Raw genomic sequence first — 21485 nt, forward strand, 5'->3', positions numbered from 1 at the left:
TGGGGTGCTGTAAGGATGTGATAACTTGTTAAGTATAAACAATCTGCAGGTGGTGTTTTTCTACTTCGTCTTTCTGTTCTTCTCAAAGACGGTGTATGAGGAAGGTGTTTTTATTAGCTAGCCAATCAAATATAATCTATTGTATCACTCTATAAAAACCGCACGGTTCTCTTGAATAAAGCTTTCCTTTTGTTCTTTCTACAATTCCGCCTCCCGCCTGTTCCTGTGTCATTCTTGGCGCAATAGTGACATGAGTTGACACGGCGCTGTTCGGCCACAGGTTGGACTCGATGATCGGATTCCGTGAAAACAATAAAACAAACAAAACAAAAAGAAACGAAACAAAACCAAACCCAACCAACCGAAGGCGAACACACCCCCACCACGGGCAGGCACGGCCCGTGAGGCGCCGCTCCCGCTCCCGCCGCCGCCGCCGCCGGGTCCCTTCCGGGCGCCGCCCCCGCCCCGCGCCCTCCGGCCGCCAGGGGGCGCGCGCGGGCCGCTCCCGCCGGACGCCGCGCGGCCGCTTCCTGCCCGCGCGCCCCGCCCCGCGCCCGGCACCGCCAGCTCCGCCGGCCGCAGGTGCGTGTCCCGGGAATGAGGGACGGGATGGGGCGGGACGGGATGGAATGGAATTGAATTGGATGGACCGGCTCGGCCCGGCCCGGCCCGGCCCGAACCAGCGAAGATAGCGGGGGCAGGCGGCGTGGCCCGGCCGAGCCAGATGCGCTCCCTTGGGATGCCGGCTCCCTGTGATCCCGGCTCCCTGTGATCCCGGCCTGCTCCACGCCTGGCCTGGTGGCTTCCGGCTGCCGCCTGCGCCCCGCCTTATCTCTTGGGGGTTTTTTGGGTTTTGGGTTTATTTTTTTATTATTATTTATTTATCTCTAGGTTTTGCCCGAATTTTTGTCCGTGTAATAGACGCCTGCCTTGTGCCAGGATTAGGCCTCAGTTTAAATCACGCCGAAGGCAGCTTTAGTACTTTAGCCTGACAGTACTAAAGACCCTCAGGGAGATCGCGGTTTGCCTGGAAGGGCTCGGCTGTGCTGCGAGTGCCCGGGGTTTGGTTTTCCTGAGCCCCACACAAGGTAGGACTCGGGACTTCGGTCCTGGGGCTCAAAACGGGAGGGAAATGCAGGCGGCTCGTGGGAAGGTGTTGTGTAACTACACGGGATTTCTCTGTTTTGTGCAGCTTGTCGTGTAAACCCATCTCCACGTAATAGCCAGAGGTGAAGGTTTATGGCTTTAGCTTCTCTTAGTTACAAACCTCTGAGCTGCTTTCTTTTGGGTGGGGCGGAGCGGGAGGAGGTTGAGTGTTTTTAAATAGCCCCGTGGTAATGTAGCATGTAGCTTCTGTCTCTGTAGCTTCTGTCTGTCCGTCACGGACCAGAGCAGAGTGTTCTGCCTCAGGGTGCTGCAAGCCGTGTATCACTAACAGCCAGCGTGACTCTGAGTCAGTGTTTCATGGCAAAGGTTGGTGCCTGGGCGGGGAGAAGGGCAGGGAGCTCTGCAGGTGGCAGGGGGAACGCCTCAGGGAATACTCAGTGGATCTCTCAGTGGGCAGAGACCACGTTTTTCTCTGAAACAAAAAAAGAAAAGCTGCTGTTATACTGAGTAGATGCTTATAGTACTCCAGATGATATGGCCTTCATTTGCTGCATCCCCCCTGTCACTATCACACTGTAGATAGGACAAGCAATAATACGTAAGGATCCCAGTGGTTCCAGGAAATGAGTATTTCATAACTTGTTTTGACTTCTACCACTGCTTCTCCCTGTTAGTAACTTCAGGGAGGGGCTGCTCTTCCTCTCCCTGCTTTCAGACCCCCTCATCCTGATGTATTATTTCTTTTTTCTCCAGATTAAGCCATAGTTTTTCTAAATCAGTTAAACAATGAAGGTGCTTTCTGTGATCTCCAGATGACACTTTTTTTGCTCTTTGCTTTTGCAGCATTCAAGAGATTGCATCAACTTAGTTAAAAAAAAAAAAAAAAAGAAAAGCAAAGTTTCATTAAGCACTGAGAAGGAAGGAAATGTATGGATTTGGAAAGGACAGCATGAGTGGGAGGTCTGGGAGGTCACTGCTCTGCAGTTGTCCTGTCCCAGCCCTAGTAACATGGGTTGGCTGGATGGTGGGAAGTGAAGGGAGACCAGGGTTTGTTAGTGGTCATGCCTAGATCTAGCCATGACTGACTGCATCTCCAGGTGGACAGCTCTGCAGGGTAAAGTGTTGTCAGCACTACACATGCTGCTCCAAAGCAGCTAAGAAGGCTTTATTTTTAAAGGCAGTACCATTTTTTTTTCTTTGCCATTTATTAAAGCTGTGGAAGATACGAAATAGGCCTGTCAGCAGGTTTTCCCTTTTTAACCTTGTTTCTGAGGAATCACTCGTCTCCTCAAAGTCTTACAGCTGGCAGAAGATGAGCTTGTTCAGAACCTCTAGTCACTGATCTTCAGTGAAAAGTGTGGAACTTTTGAAATACTGGTGCTGTGACTGGGGGCCCTCTCATGCATCCCAATCCCAACAGGCACAGCAGGTTCTGCATCCAGAGCTGGGATGCTCAACTGCTGTTGTGCTACAAGTAAACTCAAGGTCTCAAAGTCTTTTATTTATAAGTTTCCTCTCTTGCTGCTGCCCATGAATACTGCACTCATTGCTGATGCTGGTGTTTAATAAATTTAATTCTGTGCAAGAACATTGCCTTAAGAGAAGGTTGTCAAGATGAAGGCGTTGGGGCTTTTTTGTGTCTGTTACTTAATTTTTTTTTAACATAATTTTATTTTTTTTCCATTTTCTAGTAATGGCCACCTACACTTGCATCACTTGCCGTGTGGCTTTCAAGGATGGTGACATTCAGCGTGCCCATTACAAAACCGACTGGCACAGGTACAACCTGAAGCGTAAGGTTGCTGACATGCCTCCTGTTACTGCTGAGAATTTCCAAGAGAGAGTCCTGGCACAGAGAGCAGTAGCAGAGGAGCAGAACAAAATCACTGCCACTTACTGCACAGTGTGCAGCAAGAGGTTCTCCACCTTCAATGCCTATGAGAATCACCTCAAGTCCAAGAAGCACCTGGAGCTGGAGAAGAAAGCTGTCCAAGCTGTCAGCAAGAAGGTGAAAATATTAAATGAGAAGAATCTGGAAAAGGGGCTGGCCCCAGAGAGTGTAAATAAGGATGAAATGAACACAGCTATTCAGCAAGCCATCAGAGCCCAGCCATCTTCATCTCCAAAGAAGACACCTCTACCTCCCAGTAATGCGAGTGGCTCTCCAGTGTCCAGGGAAAGTGCCAGCTTGTCCCAGAGCAGAGAACGACCAGAAATTCCTCCACGGCTGCAGTGGTTTGAACAGCAAGCAAGGAAACTGGCCAAGCAACAAGCAGAGGAAGAAGGGGATAATGAGGAAGGTAAGGCAGTAAACACACTGATAGAAAATATCTTGGGCTGAGCTATGGTTTGAGCAAAAGCTTCCTTCTGCTTCTGTATCAGTGCAGCTTTTTTCATCACAGAAGGTCTTGCTGTTGTTTAAATTTTCAGTTTAACAAAGGAGTTAAAGTTGGCCCATGTTTGCAGCCAAGGACTCTGTGATAGTGTCTGAACTGCCAGCTGTTCAACTTACAGACAGACACTAATGCATGTAAAAATTGACTGTAAATAGTCACCAGTATATCCATGTAATAGAGCACTATTTCCCACATAAAGTGTCAAAGGAAGTTTCCTTTAAAGAACGCTAATGTAACAGGTTACCCTAAAACTACTTCTGAAAAAATAAATTACAGGAATCCAGTTATGATTATTTGCTATTGTCCCAACTCATTTCCTGATCTGTTGAAGGGAGGTGGGGCTATAGTTGGTTTTGTTGCCCTCTGCCCACCAAGACCGGAGGAGAAACTTTGCTCTTTACCCTGTCAGTGTAACGTCATCTGTCAGCATTTTGATGTCTGTGTTAAAATGGGTTTAAGAGTTGCCACCCTAGTGGCCTTTTCCTATGAATGCAGGTCTGTGTTGGAGGTCAGCCTGGAAAGCAGACAGCTGAAAAGATCAGAGCTTCAGAATTTCCAGAAAAGAGTCATTTTTAACCTGGATGCTTTCAGTGCTGTAGTTGACAGTGCAGCTCCAAACACATCTATTAGAACAGCTGAATGGGATGATTGAGCTGTAGTAAGGGGACAGGAATGAATGAGGTGGAACTTCATTTCTGAAACTCCCGTGTCACGTTACTGCATCTGTTACAGCAGTTTTGTGCTCTTGAAATTTCAGTTGCAGTTCAGTGAATCTGCTCTGGGTGGGAAGAAACATTGAACATACATTGTAACAGCTAAAGAAGAAGCTAGCTTGCCCCTGTCTGGTGTTAATGTGTTAGTCATAGATTGTATTGCGAAAATCTTAGTAGGTTTCTGAATGTTAACTGTTCTTTTAAGTGTGTGAACAGGAGTGTGTTTTCCTGACTGCTGGAAATGAGTATTTTCCTGATGTCACCAGAGCTGTCTTGTTTTCAATGAGCCATGCTTGTGTTCTTGCACTGTGGTGAATTAAATTTAAGGCCTAGAAACAGCAGTAAAGTGTTAATAGTTGAGAAAATGGAGGGGGGAAGTATCAGATCTGCCAGTGGTTTTTATGAGTGACCTTGTGCTTTGCTGTGCCTCTTAAAAAGAAATATCTTTTACTGGTGATGGTAAATTCTTGCACCTGGAAGTGACTGTGTGGCACTTAGCTGTAAGAACAAAAAATGCAATGTGTTCTACGATGGCTTTTTCTAACTTATTTGGGACTTATTTTGCTTGGGAAAAGTATAAAATAAATACTTTTTTTTTCAACTTCCTTTAAAAGACTGGGAAGATATGGATTCTGATGAAGACATTGGCTCTGATGAAGAGATGGAAAGTGTGGAAGAAGAAGAGGAACAGCAGGCAGAGGCTGAAAGCATTCCTGCTGTTGGGGCCATACCAGTCACAGACTGCTTGTTCTGTTCCCATCACTCAAGATCTCTCACAAAAAATGTGGCACATATGACAAAAATCCACAGCTTCTTCATTCCAGACATAGAGTACCTTGTGGATCTCAGAGGACTAATCAAGTATCTTGGTATGACTGAATGCTCTCTAATCTTTTTGTAAGAATAATTATATTCTGATAGTGCTTATTTTTGTTTGGATATGACACCAAATGTTTTGGTTTGAGTTGCTTTTTTGTCTGAGTGCTGTCAGTATTTTGATCATGAGCAGGACCACAGGCTTTCCAGGGAGAATGAGAGAAAATTTTGATGAGCAAAAATGGTCATGTACCCTGCAGGTCTCACATAGTTTTCTGATTTTGAGTAAGTTGTTTAGATAACGTGAAATTTGGGACAGAATTCTGTTGCTAAAGTGTGCATATGAACTGTGTTGTCCTACCAGTGAGTCACAAGTATTTCTCTATTTGGCTTACAATGCTTGTGAGAGAGCTAAAAGGAAAAACTCTATAATCCTTCAAGTCTAAAAATAATGATGAGAATAAAATAATTTTGGAGTATTGGATAGAAAAACATATTGGAAGTGTGAAGTTTGTTATTGAGAATTCTAAATGACCCATACCTTGTCACAAGAAATCTTTAAATGGCCAGACTTGTCTCTGGGGGGGGCCATACGGTCAAGGCATAGGAACAGCAGGGCTGTCCTGGAAATTAAGGTCTTGAGGCTCCTCTTAGGTCTCTCTGCCTGCAAGCTGGGAAGGCTTTGTCACAGAAGTGTTAATTACTGGCTAGGGAGATTTTGTTCAGACCATTAGAAATGCCAATGTTTTCTGCAGGAGAGAAAGTTGGCGTTGGGAAAATCTGCATCTGGTGCAATGAAAAGGGGAAATCCTTCTACTCTACGGAAGCAGTCCAGGCTCACATGAATGATAAAAGCCACTGCAAACTCTTCACAGATGGAGATGCTGCCCTGGAATTTGCAGATTTCTATGATTTTAGGTGAGGTCATTTGTCTTTGAGTGGGACACAGGTGGGGACAGACAAAAGAACAGTTAAATATTACATTAGAAACTATTATTAATTCTTAAAATTTGATGATGTTTCAGGTTCCAGTACTTATTTTGCATTGTTGGTTCCCCACTCTTTTAGATAATGGTAACAACAAGATTGGTTGTCTTCTTCTGTGACCATGATTACCAGTCCTACATCAAAGTACATTTTGAATTCTGTTTTGTATGTTTGCTGTTACTGAATTGAGATTTCAGTGCACCAGCAAAGGCCATAAAAAGGTCATAACTTTCCCAGTAGCTTTTAAACAGATTGTGGACTTAAGATCTACTGTGGGTTTCTTACATAAGTTTCATTGTGTAGCTGGAGTTGATCAGGACTGTGATTTAGAGGCCTCTTGTTGAACTTCCTGCAACAAATCCTAAGCTGTGTTCATTTTGGTCAGAAATACCTCATATTATGGTGACAGATGCAGCTTCTGGGAGCACTTGTTCAGCAGCTCTGCAGAACTGGTGATCTGCACTGTGATGGCTTTTCACCATAAGTCACTGTTAAGTGTGCAGCAGCAGAACTGTGCTGAGGTGCAGAACAAGGTGGAGGAAAAGGGTTCCTTGTCTCCAGGCTCTGTTCAGGACCAAGCTCTGCTGTTAGGAACTCTCAGAGTAAGGCAGGTGAAACATGACAATGTTTGTGCCTTGCTGTAGCTGTGCATTGTGGTTCTTTTGTAGAGTGGGTCTGGATAGTTGTGGCTGCTCCCCGTGTTTAAACCATGTATTGTGCTCTTCCACAGGAGCAGTTATCCTGATCACGAGGATGGGAAAGATGTGGAGGGTCTTGGAAAGCCCTCAGCAGAGAAAGAGTTGGATTATGATGATGACACCATGGAGCTAATCCTTCCTTCAGGTGGGCACAGGGTTTGTGTCACCGCTTACTTTCTCTGCACTTCCCGTATCTGCCTCCAGTACCTGCAGCACAGGCCATTGTTGTGTTTTCCTCTGGGAAGGGAGAAGGTAGTTTAGCATTTAAGTATCTTTGGGGATATGTCCTCACCTTCCATTATTTTCATTGCCAAGTAGTTCAGCTTCTCCAGCACTGATGGATATTGGACTGGGGCAGTGGGTTGCTTTGCCCATTTTACATCTTCATTATCATGTGACTCTTATGGTTTACTCCAGCAAGAGTTTCCATATTTGTTTGAGTGCAGCTTGGAGAGGCTATAACTTATCTAATGTAGGAGTTTTTTGTAGACAGCCAGCTCCGACCTGACTCAGTAAACTAGTTCAGTAAATTAAATTATTAAATAGCCTTTCTCTAGTTTGGCATTTGGCACTCTCACTTCTTTTTTTGTTTGGTGGTTTTGTATGAGGGGACCTCAGCCCTTTAGTTCTGAAAAGTGCTGCCAACTCTTCAGTTGCACAAGTTTTCCTGAATGTCAGCAAGTGGCTTCACTGTTTACTTGAAACAGCATTGCCTCTCTGCTCATTGCACTAATTAAGATTTTCTTTTCTGATAACCACGTGTTTATTATCTGAGCTAAGGCCCTCTTGAATAGCAGTACATTATGTATTTTTTCTTCAACCTCTTAGAGTAATTACATTGAGTTCCCTAATAATCTAAAATTTTTAAGGTTCTGGACCCTTTAATACCATTTCTACCATTAAGCAGAAGGGTTTTCCATAGTTCTCACAATGTGCTTGAGTGCTCCACTTCAGAAGCTGTTTCATGATGACCAATAAGATGTCTCCTCCTGTGAGCAGGTGCCAGGGTGGGTCACCGTTCCTTGATGAGGTACTACAGGCAGCGTTTTGGTGTGACAAGAGACGTGGCTGTTGTGAAGAACAGGAAAGCCGTGGGCCGGGTGCTGCAGCAGTACCGAGCCTTGGGCTGGACAGGGCAGGCAGGTGAGTGACAGTGGGAGGGCTTTGCAGAGAAGGAGGCTCTGGGATGGCATTACTCTACAGTTCCAGAGGCTGACTTTGCTTTACATGTGGGGTTTATGCAGTAGTTTGTCTTCCACTCAGTTCATTTTGATTCCTGACATCCAAGCAGATACAGGAAGTTTGTTTCTAAACTCCAGTGCAGCTTCTGTGCAGGCTTTTCATTCCATTCTTTGTGATGCTTGGTGACTTCTGAGATTTCTTGGTTTCTGCCTGTCCAAGTCACTACTCTTGCTATTTAATAATATAAGTCATGCTTTGACAGAATGCTTTTCCAGTAGGGGAACAGAGTTGTGGTCTATATCCACTTTTGAAATACAAGAATCGCGCTTGGAATGCAAAACAACCTTTTGCCTTAATCACAGTCGTGGTATTTGTAGAGGGAACTGGGCTTTCTCCAGAGAAAAGGGGAAAGAAATATATCAGTATGGGCAGGAAAACCTGTAGGTAACTGCTGAAGTACGTGGGCAGGTCAGCTGGTTTGCATACAAGTCGTAAGTAAGGTGGCAGACATTGATCCATCTCTCTTGCTTCTCTCTCCCTGCAGGGGCCATCTCTGCCCAGCAGCGTGACATGCAATACCTGCAGAGGATGAAGGCAAAATGGATGCTGAAGACAGGAATGAGTAACAATGCTACAAAGCAGATGCATTTCCGGATGCAAGTCAGATTCTGAGTTCCAAAGAGAACTCCCTACAGCTGGTTATGGGAAGGGGGATTTAATGGTTTCTGGGTTGTGGATTCTCCTATTAAAATGGACTCAGTACCTATCAAATGCTGATGTGTTTGCTGGTGTGTCTTCCTCTCTAAAAAGAAGAACAGCAGAGAACTTGTCTCTTCTGAAATAATGCTGGGCTTAACTTATAAGTAAAATATCTTCAGTGGAACATGTGGCAGAGTAGTCATGGCTATGACTGAAGGTACATGCATAGTCTTGCTGCCCATCTTTGTGCAGCCCATTTCTAGGGGCCAGTTGACATTGTCATTTGTGTGAATATCTTCAGTTTCCAATTCTACTAACTGGTTGAAGCCAAAAGAAGATCCTAGATCTAAATGCTTAAGATGGAGTGTATTGAATGTTTTCAGTTGTCGTGCCAAACATATCAGCTGGGCATTTTGGAGTTCTAGCTGACACTATTGAGGTGAAAATTTGAGAGCAAAGTTTCATGGAAGGTTAAGTAATAATTGTTTGAAGAAATGCACTGATGGAAAACATAACTCCAGGATTAATACTGTCCTCAGAAGCTGACTGTACCTGCCTAATGCTCCAGCTCAGGGCTGGAGTAATAATATGCAGCATAGTTGTTTTACATTGCATGTAATGAATTTTCATTTCCTGAAAACTGCTCAACATTATCCTAACATTTAGATGAATGTCAGTCAAAATTTTGCATTTCCTGCTTGAAATTCTGAAGATACTATGGATGACAGTGTTTGTTGTTCCCACTCAGTACTGGTGTTTGGTTATCATGCAGTGACCTAAGACATGTATTGGGTGGAACAGGTAGGCTCTCCCACTTAAGCAGGTGAACTGTTGCAGGCTGGTGCAGAGAAAACCTGCGTGTTAGAGCTGAGGCAGCAGTGCTGTGGTGGTCCTGCTGGTGGAGATGTTAAATATTTCCATGACTTTACCAGTTTTGACCTTCCTTTAAGGAGGCAGGCACCTTCAAAGTCATGAGCTGCCTCCTGATGCCCCGAGCTGTAGTGTGCTGGACACTGAGCGTATGCCACAGAAACATGGCTGTTTCCTTGCCTATCAGTTCATTGGGAAGGCAGCTGGCTACAGCCAGGTGTCACTTCTGCATTTAGGATTGCTCTGGGTTCCCAAGGAGTGGCTTTCACTATGTGGTTTTGATAAAAGTTTTCTTTCTGTCTTGTGAATGGTGTGTGCGTGATATCACTGAGAATAACAGAGAGAGATTTGTCTGTTAATGCTGTAGTTTGACTTAAAGTAGTTCCCTAGTCTCCCTAAGAGGTAAGTTCTGAAGAAGCAGCACCATCATGTCAGCACTTCTGAGAGAGCAGTGTATTTATGGGATTCCTAGGAAAGGGATAATTTCATAGTGGAGGCGCATGCTGTGTGGGGGTTTTGGTTTTGTGGATTTGTCTGTGATGTTTTGCTCATTAGTGGTTTTTTGTTTCTTTAGTGAAAATTCTACTGCCTTGGAAATTTTTTTTGCTGTTCCTGGATTTACCAAGAGCAAAGAGCTTGAGCAGTAATGGAGGCTACAGGTTTGCACAACATTTAGTAAGTAAACTGGCTAATGCATTTAGAAAGGACTAAATTAGAGTGAAAGGAAAACTGAAGCAGAGAGAATTTTCAAGAAAGGCTGTGTTCACATCCAAAACCTTAAACTAAAGTTGGATTGATTAATGAGTACCTCCTTTTTCCTGACAAGATAGAGTTAGTGCCATTGTATATCCCTAGCTGGATCTGGTGCACATTTGAATTTATTGTAGAGGGTTCACTCTGGGTTATTCACTCAAAGTCAGAGGTAAGACACCTGGTCTCAGCTATGTGACTCAAGCTGTGTGAATCATCAGGCACCATATCCCATATTACAGTCATGACCTGGCCCAGCCTGTGCTTATGTATGGATTTCTGGCAGAGGATATACCCTGCTTGTATTTGACAAGTCTCACCATCTGGCCATTGGGAGCTGGTCGTGACTTTTTCTTTCGAGAATTACTATCAAAGGGTCTTAGGTTTATGGGTAAGTTAGATTGTCTTTATACATAAATACACAAAAATACAGAAGTAGAAGCGTTAAGACTTACTAACCTGAGCAAGTATTGAAACCTGCAGAGCTGGCTTTGAATACCAGAATTAAATCACCATTGAGAATCAGAGCAGTATGCAGTCTTGAGCTTTTGGTAAACATTCATGGAATATACAAAACTTACACTAAAGACTAAAGAATCATTCTGGAAGAGTTTTGAGAATAACCTAGTAAAATTGTTTCTATCTTAGTGGTTAGGTGTTTAAGGAGGCTTGGCAGTGAAGGCAGAAATACAAGGAGGTAATTGATCCACTGACAAATTACTTTGTGGTCATAAGGTTCAGGATGAAGGTGCATGGAGTTTGCCACTCTCCTCAGCATGAAAGGGAGCCAAAGGCAGCTCCTGTCCTCTGTGCTGACTTGCTCAGGGAAGCCTGCTGTTTATGAGGAGATGGGGATTGCCTGAATTTCCTGAACAGTCTAGTTCAGAAAAAATGCTGGTAAGTAATTATGAAAATTGGTAGTCATTTTGCAGGTCACAGGGAAGCAGGAGGAAGTAATTGGTATAATTTGCACCTATGAGTCTGTCCTATACATCTTAATGAAGTTTAGTCAGAAGAAAATGGAAGAGAGGTATGGGAACCTACTGGTATTTTACAGGAAGAGTTGTAATACTCGGGTGAAAATGGCTGTCTTGGAAAACCAGCAGAGGGCGTAGGAAAGCTTTTCCTGGAGTTGTGTTTACTATGAAAATAAATAAAGCCGAGTAAGAGTGCATTCATGCAGTGCAGAGGTAGGGTGAGACTGCAAAGCTCACCACTACCAGGCTTCTCTGAGATGAATTGCTATTAATATCTTTATGTAGGTCCTGGGAGAGCATTGCTGGCACAGGATGGCTGGAGCAAGTACATGGGGATTGTCAGCAACAATGCTACAATCTGCACAACTTGTAGGTAATTCCAGCTATGTCAAAGTATTTGAGAGTATTTTTATTAAACACACTTCTCAGTGTTTAGTCTTTTACCTCCCTGTACAAAGGATAGCTGAGGGCAATTTTTTGTTTCCAAAGAGAATTCCAAATTACATTTGTTCCTACCAGGGAGCTGTGTTTCCAGCTATGATCCAGCCTGTGCTCCCCTGCTCTAACCTTGCATTTTCTGGCTCCTACGATCAGTAGATTTGAGACTGTGTCAGAGTACAGTGGGTACTCGGGAGCAAGAATGTCCTGGTATGATTGTAATTCAGTGGCCATGCTGTTCCCAGAGCAGGAGATCACCCCTTCTCAGGGAGGGCATTCATGGTAGGAAAGGCTGGTAATAAGCATAGCAAAGGTACCTCATTTTGGACAAGGTTGGGGTTCTTCCTGCCTGTCCATTAACACCTGGGTATTGAAGTGATTCCTGTGCTGCATCTGACTCTGCAGAATGAAGCAGAAGAATGAGAGAACTGGTGAAGCTGGTGGAGCACGTCTGTACATCTGACATCTCCTTTTGGAAGTAGTACTTCTGTTTTGTACACTTTAGTTACCTAAAAACAACAAAATGCTAGTAGAGGGAAAAGCATGTACCTGTCATCTGGAAGGAAGGAGCTAAGAATGAGAGAGAAGCATATGGATTTAGTGTGGCAGAGACACAGGGGACACAGAAATGTAACACAAATTAACAGCTAATTATGCTGAAGCTGCAAGTTAACAAGTATTTAAAGTAAGCAGCCCCTTAAAGAGTCCACTGCTGATCCCTGATTGATTTCTTCAGTGCAAATGGCCTGAAATGTGAAGGTGTTGGACTGTTACCCAGCTGACAGCTGATGCTGAGGGGGGCATCTCAGGGAGATTCTCCACTGCAGCTCTTAAAAGTTTTGATGTATTAAAACTGTGGCATCCTGTGCTAATGGGCCTTGGTCATCCTCCTCCACACTATCAGCTCAGTGCTGCTGGTGGAACACTGCACTGCAGGGACTCGAGTGGGTTTATACTATCATGACCACAATGGATGGAAGGTTATAAATAAGCTTTAGGACACATCTGACTGAAAATTAAAAATACATCTTTAACTCCTTGAGTCTTAATGTTTAATTGCTTTAATCCAACAGTCTACCATGCTGCAGTTGCAGAATAGCAGTCACCAGATTATCATCAAATCCTCAGCAGCTGGCAGAGCTTGGATGTTTAAAATGGCCATCTAAAGGCACTTCTGACCCAAAGGAAATTTCTGTTGTCTCCCACTGCATTCCAAACTGTGTAAGATGCAGCAGCCAGGCATTTCAGGAGCTGTAGAAGTGGTGGCAGGACACCTGTAACTGGTTTTGTGTTAAGGATTTCTGCACATCTAGTGTACCAGACTAAAAGGCAGAGTGATAAATTCTAGCTGGGCCAGGAAGAGAATCACAATCACTCTGAAAGTTCTTCACAGTGTAAAGTTAAGATGACTCTTCCCAAAAGCAAAAGTGATCTGTAAGCAGGTTTTTTAATAATGACATTACCAAGCATGTATGTTTTCATCCTCTGATGTGAGGAAAAGAGCTGTCTAACATTGAGACATATTTATTGTTATTTCTTATATTTGTTGTCTTGGAATCTTATTTGTTTTTTACTTTACTGTATTTATATATTCAATATTTGCCAGCAATTTATAGTGATAAATTCCATAATGTTTCATGTGGAAGAGGCTTGCTCCTCCTGCATCATGTTAATAAGCAAAATGGAATGTGGACCAGGACTCAGAGGGAACTGCATGTTCACATCAGGTAACCTCATATCTTAATATTCCTTTCCTGAAGGATCTTCAGGAAACAGGTCTGGGTAGGAATGACTGGCAATCAATAAGCCAAATAACAGACTTAGCAGCAGCAAATGCTATTGATTACAGAAGGGGAAAAGGAAAATCTTTACATTTTGTATGAGCTCAAGAGACCACAAAGAATAACCTGATGTTTTACAAAATGAAATTTGTAGCAAGATACACTTCTCCTTGGAATACTTCTTTGTTTATGCTGCCAGCTCAATGAGAACTTTAATATTTAAAGCATGCCAGGAAGACCCAGAGAGAAGTTTGCAAAACTGAGTGGCTCAGTAAATAGTCACAAGACCAACAGAAGTTGCATTTCTGCAACAAATGGGTAAACCAAGGACTTCAGATGTGTAAGAGCAGTGCAGCAGGATAACTTGTTACCCAGCTTTGATGATATTTTCCAGCAAGTTGAGGTGGAAGGAGTCTTCCTGAGCATTCTCCCTGTGTCACATGGGCTGCAGTGCTCCAGAGCCTTTGGCCTCTGCAGCACACTCACATCAGGCCCTGCAGCACATGGAGGTGCAGCCCTCAACACCAGCTGAAGCCAGAGTGTGCTGTCTCTGCCTCAGCTTCCTCTGTTATTTGTGTGTTTCTTTTAAGCTAGAAAAGAGGGCATGCTTGTAAACCTCAGGGCCAATTTGCCTTGCATTGCTGCACCTCAACCAAATCCCCCCATGCAAAAACAATTTCACATTTCCTACCCCTGCCAATGCCTGTTAATGGTTTGCAAGGTTTATACAGCCATCTACAGATATGTTGGCTTCTCTTTTTCTGGCTTGGGTAGCTTTCCACCCTTAAATTTCTGCACTTTACAGACATGAAAGCAGCCTGGCTTTCCTAGGCAAGATCTGCATTTGGTCTTTCCCTGTTCTGCTGCACTAACATTAATGCCTTAACAGGTGGGGCAGCTTTGTGTTTGTTCATGATATATACACTGAAATCTTGATAAAATATTCACTGAAGTTTTCCAAAATCCAGATATTTTCTGACATCTTTCATAGGAGCAGTCATACCTAGTTTACTTAATTCCTTGCAATCACAGTGTTTCAGTAGATCCTGCCATTCAAGTTGCCATATTTTAACTAAACTATACTGTGCAGGCTTTCAAAATATGGCATTTCAAAATGAAGAATTGTTTCAAGGGGTTTTTCCCACTAAGTGCTGAGCATTACCAACTGATATTACCTTAAAATGGCCATAGACCAACAATAAACCCAGACTTAGTTTTGCTCTAATAATTGATCCCACATCCAAGTAAATGACTAGTAAATGGCATTGTCTTTCTTCATCTTCAGTACAGGATGTGGCAGTTGCCTCTGCTTTCCTGCCAGTGGAAGGTTCATTGACCCACAGAGAAGGGAAGAGTGACCTGTGAGGTGTGGAGCTGTGTCCATCACCCTTGGATATTTGAGAGTTTTGCCAATAGGTGTCAGTAGAAGCCCCATAATTCATCATAGAGTCTGTCCTGGTTTCCTTCCTTGTCTATTGAACTCAGCTATGCCTAACATAACTGCATGAGAGAACACATTGTGCTTAGGTTTGTCCTTGACTCTTTTCCACCGAAAGCCATCGTGGTTCTTCCTGCAACACAGTTCCTGACAGAAGAATGGCCTTTTATAGAAGAGGAGAGGAGCAGTACAATCATGGCACAGTCTCATAGCCATTTACAGAGCACAGAGAGGATTAGGTGGCTCTGCTGTGCCCACACAGTTCTCTAGCAAGGAGCGATCAGGAATTAATCAGCAGGATCTAATGCAACATCTTGCCTTCCCCCTTGTCTTGAGTTGTAATCTGAAGCAGAGAGTCCTCTCCTGAGGGCAGATGCTTTTCAGATAGCTGACCAGGACTGACTTAAAGGTTTAAGTGCTTGCAGGAGGGTGCCCTCTTCTTAATTAATAGGCCAGCTGTTCAAATTCTCATTACTAAGCAGCTAAATATAGAAATCAGCCAGATGCCTTTGAAGTTTTATATTAAATGACTTGGTCTTTTGGCCCCATGAATCATCCATTTTTTTTCTGTACTGTGGCATGGCTCCAGGAAGCAATCCCAGCACAGCCATTAAGAATAGCTGAGGTACTTTGGGCAGGATTACAGCCAAAGCTGTACGTGTGCTCTGAAGTTACTCAGGGTCAGGAATCAGTGCCAGAAACTGCAGTCAGCCCACCTTAAACATTTATCATGTCCCAGCTGTGAGATCTCCCAGACTCAGAAGGTCACAAAGCATTGAATCATTTGGAAATCCACCTGTTCTTTCCATGGTTAGATACCCTTGCACTGTGTCCTTGTTTTGCTGCTGTTCTCTTGTTCCTGAGTCGTCTCAAGCTGGCTGGGAGCTCTACTCAGTAGAGTAGCCCCAAATCTGTGCTTTGTTCCTTTACATCAGCTCTCAATTAGGAATTTGAGCTCTGAGTAAAGCAAAAGAAGCTGCTTGGTAACTAGCAAACAACCAAAGGAACTCTGACAGCAAAATAATGTTTTACATTTTATTCTTCCTGCAGTTTGTGTCAGCAGGAGCAGATCACAGCTCCCATGCTCACCTAAGCAAGGTATTCCAGTATGAAGGCTCCTGAACTTCCAAGCCCATTTATATGCCTATCTGTGACAGCAGCAGATATTAACAGCAAATCAGTCAAGCAGAGAGAATAAATAAATAAATCCTCTCTTATTCTGTCTAATATTTTACTGGCTCACTGGTTATGGGGAAATAATCCCCTTCTGACTGGCTAGGGGATGGTTTGATGTCCAGTGGCAAGTGCCTTGGACTGAAGGTCATACAAATGCATTGAGTCATGTATCAGGAGCATCCAGGTAAACTGTGCCCCATCTGCCCATATGGTCAGTAGCTCTTATGAGCAGTTTTACCATAGGCCTTTCAAACCTTCACACACACACACAAAATGTCATAACTGGTTGCCTTGATGTATTTAATCAGATCCCTCTCAGTGTTTTTGTGTAAAATCATTATGAGAGCATTTTATGGTCTTTCTTCCCTCCTTAGCATTCCAGACCTTACACCTTTAATAAATCTTTGCTTCCCAGGGTTTTACTATGTACCAGTTATATCTTAAGTGCTTGTGGGGTCTTCTTGTGTGACCAAGGCATGCATTCCTATTAGATATTATCTCCGAGGCAAACTCTTGACAATTCTGAATATATGCACCTTGAGCTTCCCTGTTTTAATTCATTAGTCACCCACCAGCAACTGTCAAGGTTATCCGAGCAAAAAATGAAATCGGCAGCACAGCTTAAAGGGTTTGGAGGAAAAGAATAAAGTAGTATGATAAGGGGAAAAGGGTTTGTGCAGTCCAAGACCTCTGCATACTGAATGTGTAAAAGTTTGCAGCCTGCAATAAAGGAATTTCAATGGACTTTTAGAGGATAGTATTTGCAGAGTAGTTACTTAATGTTTTAAAAGTCCATTGAAGAAGTAGGTGAGCTGTTCTTATAAACTAGCCAAATGCTTCAGAAAAATATGAAGTATAGCCATTTCAGCATTTTCCAGATATGGAGTAGGTGACTGGTTCTCAGGTAGATGTAATTTATTTGATTTAGTTCCATTTTAACATTGTTGCCTCTCATTTTATTTTTAGTCATGTACACAGAGCTTTTGCTTTTTTCTCTGTACTGTGCTACAATTTATGATTTTTTGGATCCATTGAAGACTGAACTGGAATTCCTTCATTAATGCAACAGCATCAATTTATGAATGAGTACCCAGCAGGTTTTGAAAGGCCATCTTCCTCCTTGGCCAAGGTGATGATATTGCAAAATGCCTCAGCATTCCTACACATCTGTTCATCTTTCTCTGTGATGTGCCCTATCTGGAGTACAAATACAGATCAAGGTTACAGCAAGAAAGATTCAGACAGAAGGAAAAGGAAATCTTGCAGTAGGCACCAAGGTCTCTTCTATGGAGAGCCACACAACATTGGGGATGCTCTCCCGCAAAACAGCTTTTTGTAAGGGTTCTGAATCCAGCTGAGGTTTTGGCATAACATAATTTGCATTATTTACAAACACGATTTTAGTTGTTCAGTTTCTTTGGCTAATGTGGGATGTGTTAACTTCATTGCTTTCCTCTTCCTGCTGTCTGATGTCTGCTTGTCCTGAATTTTGAGACTAAAATACAGAGAAATGCTGCTGATTCAGTCATCAGATCAGCCCCCCAGGCAGGGATCTCTAAGCTTCCTTCCACCAATGTCTCCTATCCTGTCACTTGTGGAAAACACTTATCTTTGCAAGGACTCAGCAGATTCAGAATCAAACAGGATAAACCATTGGATGTGGAAAACACTCATCTTTGCAAAGATCCAGCAGATTCAGAATCAAACAGGACAAACCATTGGATGTGGTTTCTTCTGTCTTTGGAGACAGAACTTGCTATCTTACACCACGAGTTTGTTACAGACTTCACCAGAGGTGTAGAACTTTACAGATAGCACACCAGCCTGATTGGAAATGCAAACTGTTGTCCACATTCAATAGCAAGCACAAATTGCCTTGGAGTGAAATGTAGCCCATACTAGCCACAAGAGGACAGGGCAGGCAATTACTTCTAGTGATACAGTTGCTGTAGTACATCCATTAAAAAGCAAAATTATTTCTGATGCAGGGAGAAGTTGCCTCCAGAAGGAAACCACCACAGTGTGAACCTCAGCCAGCTGACTGGAAGCAACTGGCTCCAGCTACTGGGAATGTAAGGGCTCCTGTGCTGTACCTTGACAGCTTTCACCACAAGCCAGCTTCATCAGAGCCCCTTACACTGCAGTGTCTGCCTGAGAGGGGAAATGCTGTCTCCTATAGCCCTGGAGAAAACCTGATGCATCCTGTGGAATTAAGGGGCTTGCATAGGAAATCCCGCCTCTGCTTCCCACCTGGCATGTGCATTGAGAGTCCAGTCGAGGCTGTGGCATAATACTCAATCTGTTTGGTCTCAGTTCTTTGTGCTGAAAGGAGAAAAGAACAGAACTGACTTCCCTGCACCTGTGCTTGGAGACAGCACTGAGTCATTGTCGTGGTTTGAAAAGACAGGTGTCTGCTACAGAAGGCAGCAGCCTCCCCTGAAATGAAAAATGTAAAACCCTCCCTCTGAAATGTTATAATTTCATAATTAAGGGGACTTTCATAATTAAGGCAAAGATATGGGAGCTGGAAAAACAGTTCTTTATTAGGGAAGAAAAAACAAAAACAACAAAAACAACCAGAAAAACCAAAAAAAAAAACAACCAACCAAACAAAAAAAAAAAAAAAACCAAAAAAAAAAAACAAACAAAGAAAAACCCCACAAAAAACCCCCAAAAGAACACCAATGCAGTAATACAAAACAACACTGACAGAGTCAGAATACAACCTGACACTCTGTTGGTCAGGGTGCTGGCAGCAGTCCTCCTGGAGTGGCAGATGTGGTTCTGTTGAAGCAGTGGTCCTGTAGAAGGGTGTAGTCTTCCTCTGAAGTGGTGGTGTAGATGGACCTGGTTTTCCTCAGAATCCGTTGGGAAGAGGCTGGCTCCTCTGAGAATCCAGTGGAAAAGGCTGCTGTGGTCTTCTAAATCTCTGATTATATCCAGTTAGGAACGCTTGGCTCCTCCTCTGGGCGGAACTTCTCACAATAGGGTGATGTAGTTTTATCAGTCATGCAGTGAGACTCAATGGCCCATTAACAGAAGATATCTCTCCAGAGGGAGGATGGGTTGTGGAAGAGATAAAGAAAGCTGCCCAATTAACAGAAGATAACTGGCCCATCAGATAGGAGTAGAATACACGCACCATTTTCAACCTAAGACAGTCATGAGCAAATATTTAAAGAAGGGAAATTTTTCCCTCAGAGCCCTGAGGTAAGCAGGTTAAAAAAAAAAAAAGAATGGAGCAAAAGTTGCAAAGAAACAATCACAGCCAGAAAATAACAAGTCTGTGCACTGCAGTTAAGAGTTAAGACCACTTCACCTTTATTCACCCAAGGCAATTGCATTTCTGCCTAGCAGAGAGACACAGCCAGGATTTCTATCCATTTGCACTACCTGTTGTAGCTCCACTTACAGACCAAACTATTTGCCACCATAACAGAAAACCAGTCTTCGATAAATAGTGTCACTATGGGTGTTCCAGAAAATACAGGCACCATGGCAAACAGTGCTGGCAGGACTCCTGAAGACACAGTCTGCCCTCTGTTCCCTCTGCTTTCACTAGGCTATTCACCCTGGAAGTTCTTCCAGCTTTCCCTTGCTTGGGTGATGAAGTGGGCAGATGGCATGTGGGGGCATGTGGATGAAGAGTTTCACATTTGTTAGGAGCAGCCTTGTTGCCTTTCCATGAGCTGGTACTTCATTCAAGCTGAATGCTTCTAATGTTAGCTCAGGCACCATATGGGTGGGAAGTGTGGAGTCTTCCTGCTGGGACCTGGAGGAACATGCCTTAGGTGGCTCCTGTGTTCCCTCTGGCACCTGCTCTGTGGAACCTTCCACAGCCATGAAGCTCTCCCCACTGCTGCCCCTGCACTCTCCTGCTTTCAGGCACCATGTCTCCATCTGCCCCACTCCACTTCTGCCCTATGGCCATCCACAGCCACACTTCAGCCCCAGCTCCGTGGCAAGCTGCCAGGGTTTCCAGCCAAGAGAAAACAAGGGTTAGCCTTTGCATTCCAAGCAGACCTGCATGCAGGGTCGGAGAAATAACAAACCGGGCCTTGTGGTTCTAATTCAATAGTCATAAATTCTGTGTAATCTTAAAGAAGATGGCAGCCTCTGTCCAGCACACCTTTCCAGCCTCCCAACTGCTTCTAAATTTGATGCCAGCTCACAGCTTCCCTTTTCACTTTTTTATCTCCTTTAATAGTCATCTTCTCTGATTAAATGGGGTTCCATAGTGTCACTGTGTGAGATGTAGATAGCTCAGTAGTACAGCATATGCTAATTTACCTAGGCCTCGGGTTTTATTTGGCTCCTAATGGCAGGAGCAAACTCATCAGCATACAGAGCTCTATTTACAGTATTCATGACCTGGACTTTTTATTTCACTTGGAGCCACATTCTTTAAGTTAACATGAACCTTAAAATGGGCTGCATTGAAAAGATAGCCCTGTTAATCAAAATCTTTTTTGCATATTCTTAGCTTGGTCAAACAACCCTAAAGAAGTTAATGACTGAATGGAGGAGCAGTAAGCAGAATATCAATAGTGATGCTGATCCAGCTGATAAGCATGTATTATTTGTGAATGGGAACTGTGCTAAGTATCTGAATAGAATAAGCAGAATATTGTTGACTGAGTGCTCAGGTGTTCCCTTTTGCCAGTGCCACTTCATTTGTACAGCGCTTGCTATTATTGACGGTACCTTCCATTACCTCAGCAGATAAGAAGGCTCCATAGCTCCATACTCAGCTATAGAATTTTGTCTACTGCCTAAGCTTTTCCTCTGCATCATTCCTAGAGATGTAGGACAGTATGGGGACTCTTTCTGGGGAGTGGAAACCAAGAAGTACTGGAGAAATTACTCCATTCAACACAGGACTTGTTTGAGCTTAGTATCTACAGGAAGTCCCCTCAACTCCACTGAAACGTTTCCTCCTCTGTGGTCTGGGCTGAATTCAAGAAAAAAAGTCCAAGACATTTTGCAGCATTTCAGCAGTATTTTGCTCACTGATGTCTGCTTTGGCAGATAAACATCCCTGGGAGAGTAACAGATAATGAGGAGTGGCAAGAGAGATGGTTATTGATCAATGGGGCTAAATTACCTGAAAGAATCAGCCTCACAAAGTGAATTACATGTGATGTGGATTTCTGTGGAAAGTCTGTTTTTTACAAGTCCACCATGCAATTGGAGGTGTGTCACTGCAAGGGTGAGGAATATAATTTTTCTTGCTATAGTCCACTTTAAAGTGCATTGGTAATGCATCTTAAATGATGAGTGCAAACTTTAGGTTTTGATTGTTTTCCTTTTTAATGGGAAGAACTCCATGCTCTTGTCTTAATGTACTAATTCATCCTGCTGAACTTTGTATGTTTTGAAAAACATCACTGCAGTACTGGAAGAAATTCAATCCTTTCAAAAGAGAGACTACAAAAAATTGCTTTCATCTTCCTCACA

The 21485-nt window shown here is 43.4% G+C and overlaps 1 protein-coding gene across 1 annotated transcript; it reads left to right on the forward strand.

The window, feature by feature from the left end:
• Positions 1–532: 532 nt before the first annotated feature.
• On the forward strand, positions 533–8670 carry ZNF622 (zinc finger protein 622). Its single transcript, XM_036378682.2, has 8 exons — positions 533–582; positions 892–1088; positions 2799–3407; positions 4831–5085; positions 5788–5950; positions 6750–6862; positions 7717–7860; positions 8444–8670. The coding sequence occupies exons 3-8, from the start codon at positions 2801–2803 to the stop codon at positions 8569–8571; spliced, it is 1410 nt and encodes a 469-aa protein (XP_036234575.1). The 5' UTR covers positions 533–582; positions 892–1088; positions 2799–2800; the 3' UTR covers positions 8572–8670.
• The last annotated feature ends 12815 nt before the right edge of the window (positions 8671–21485 follow it).

Source organism: Molothrus ater, chromosome 1, assembly GCF_012460135.2.
Source record: "Molothrus ater isolate BHLD 08-10-18 breed brown headed cowbird chromosome 1, BPBGC_Mater_1.1, whole genome shotgun sequence".
NCBI lineage: Eukaryota > Metazoa > Chordata > Aves > Passeriformes > Icteridae > Molothrus > Molothrus ater.

Bases quoted from the DNA above. Each gene is read 5' to 3' on its own strand.
- ZNF622 (XM_036378682.2), top strand. From the start codon at position 2,801: ATGGCCACCTACACTTGCATCACTTGCCGTGTGGCTTTCAAGGATGGT. The intron at 3,408-4,830 runs GTAAGGCAGTAA...TTCCTTTAAAAG, and splicing joins AGAAGGGGATAATGAGGAAG to ACTGGGAAGATATGGATTCT. The intron at 5,086-5,787 runs GTATGACTGAAT...TGTTTTCTGCAG, and splicing joins AGGACTAATCAAGTATCTTG to GAGAGAAAGTTGGCGTTGGG.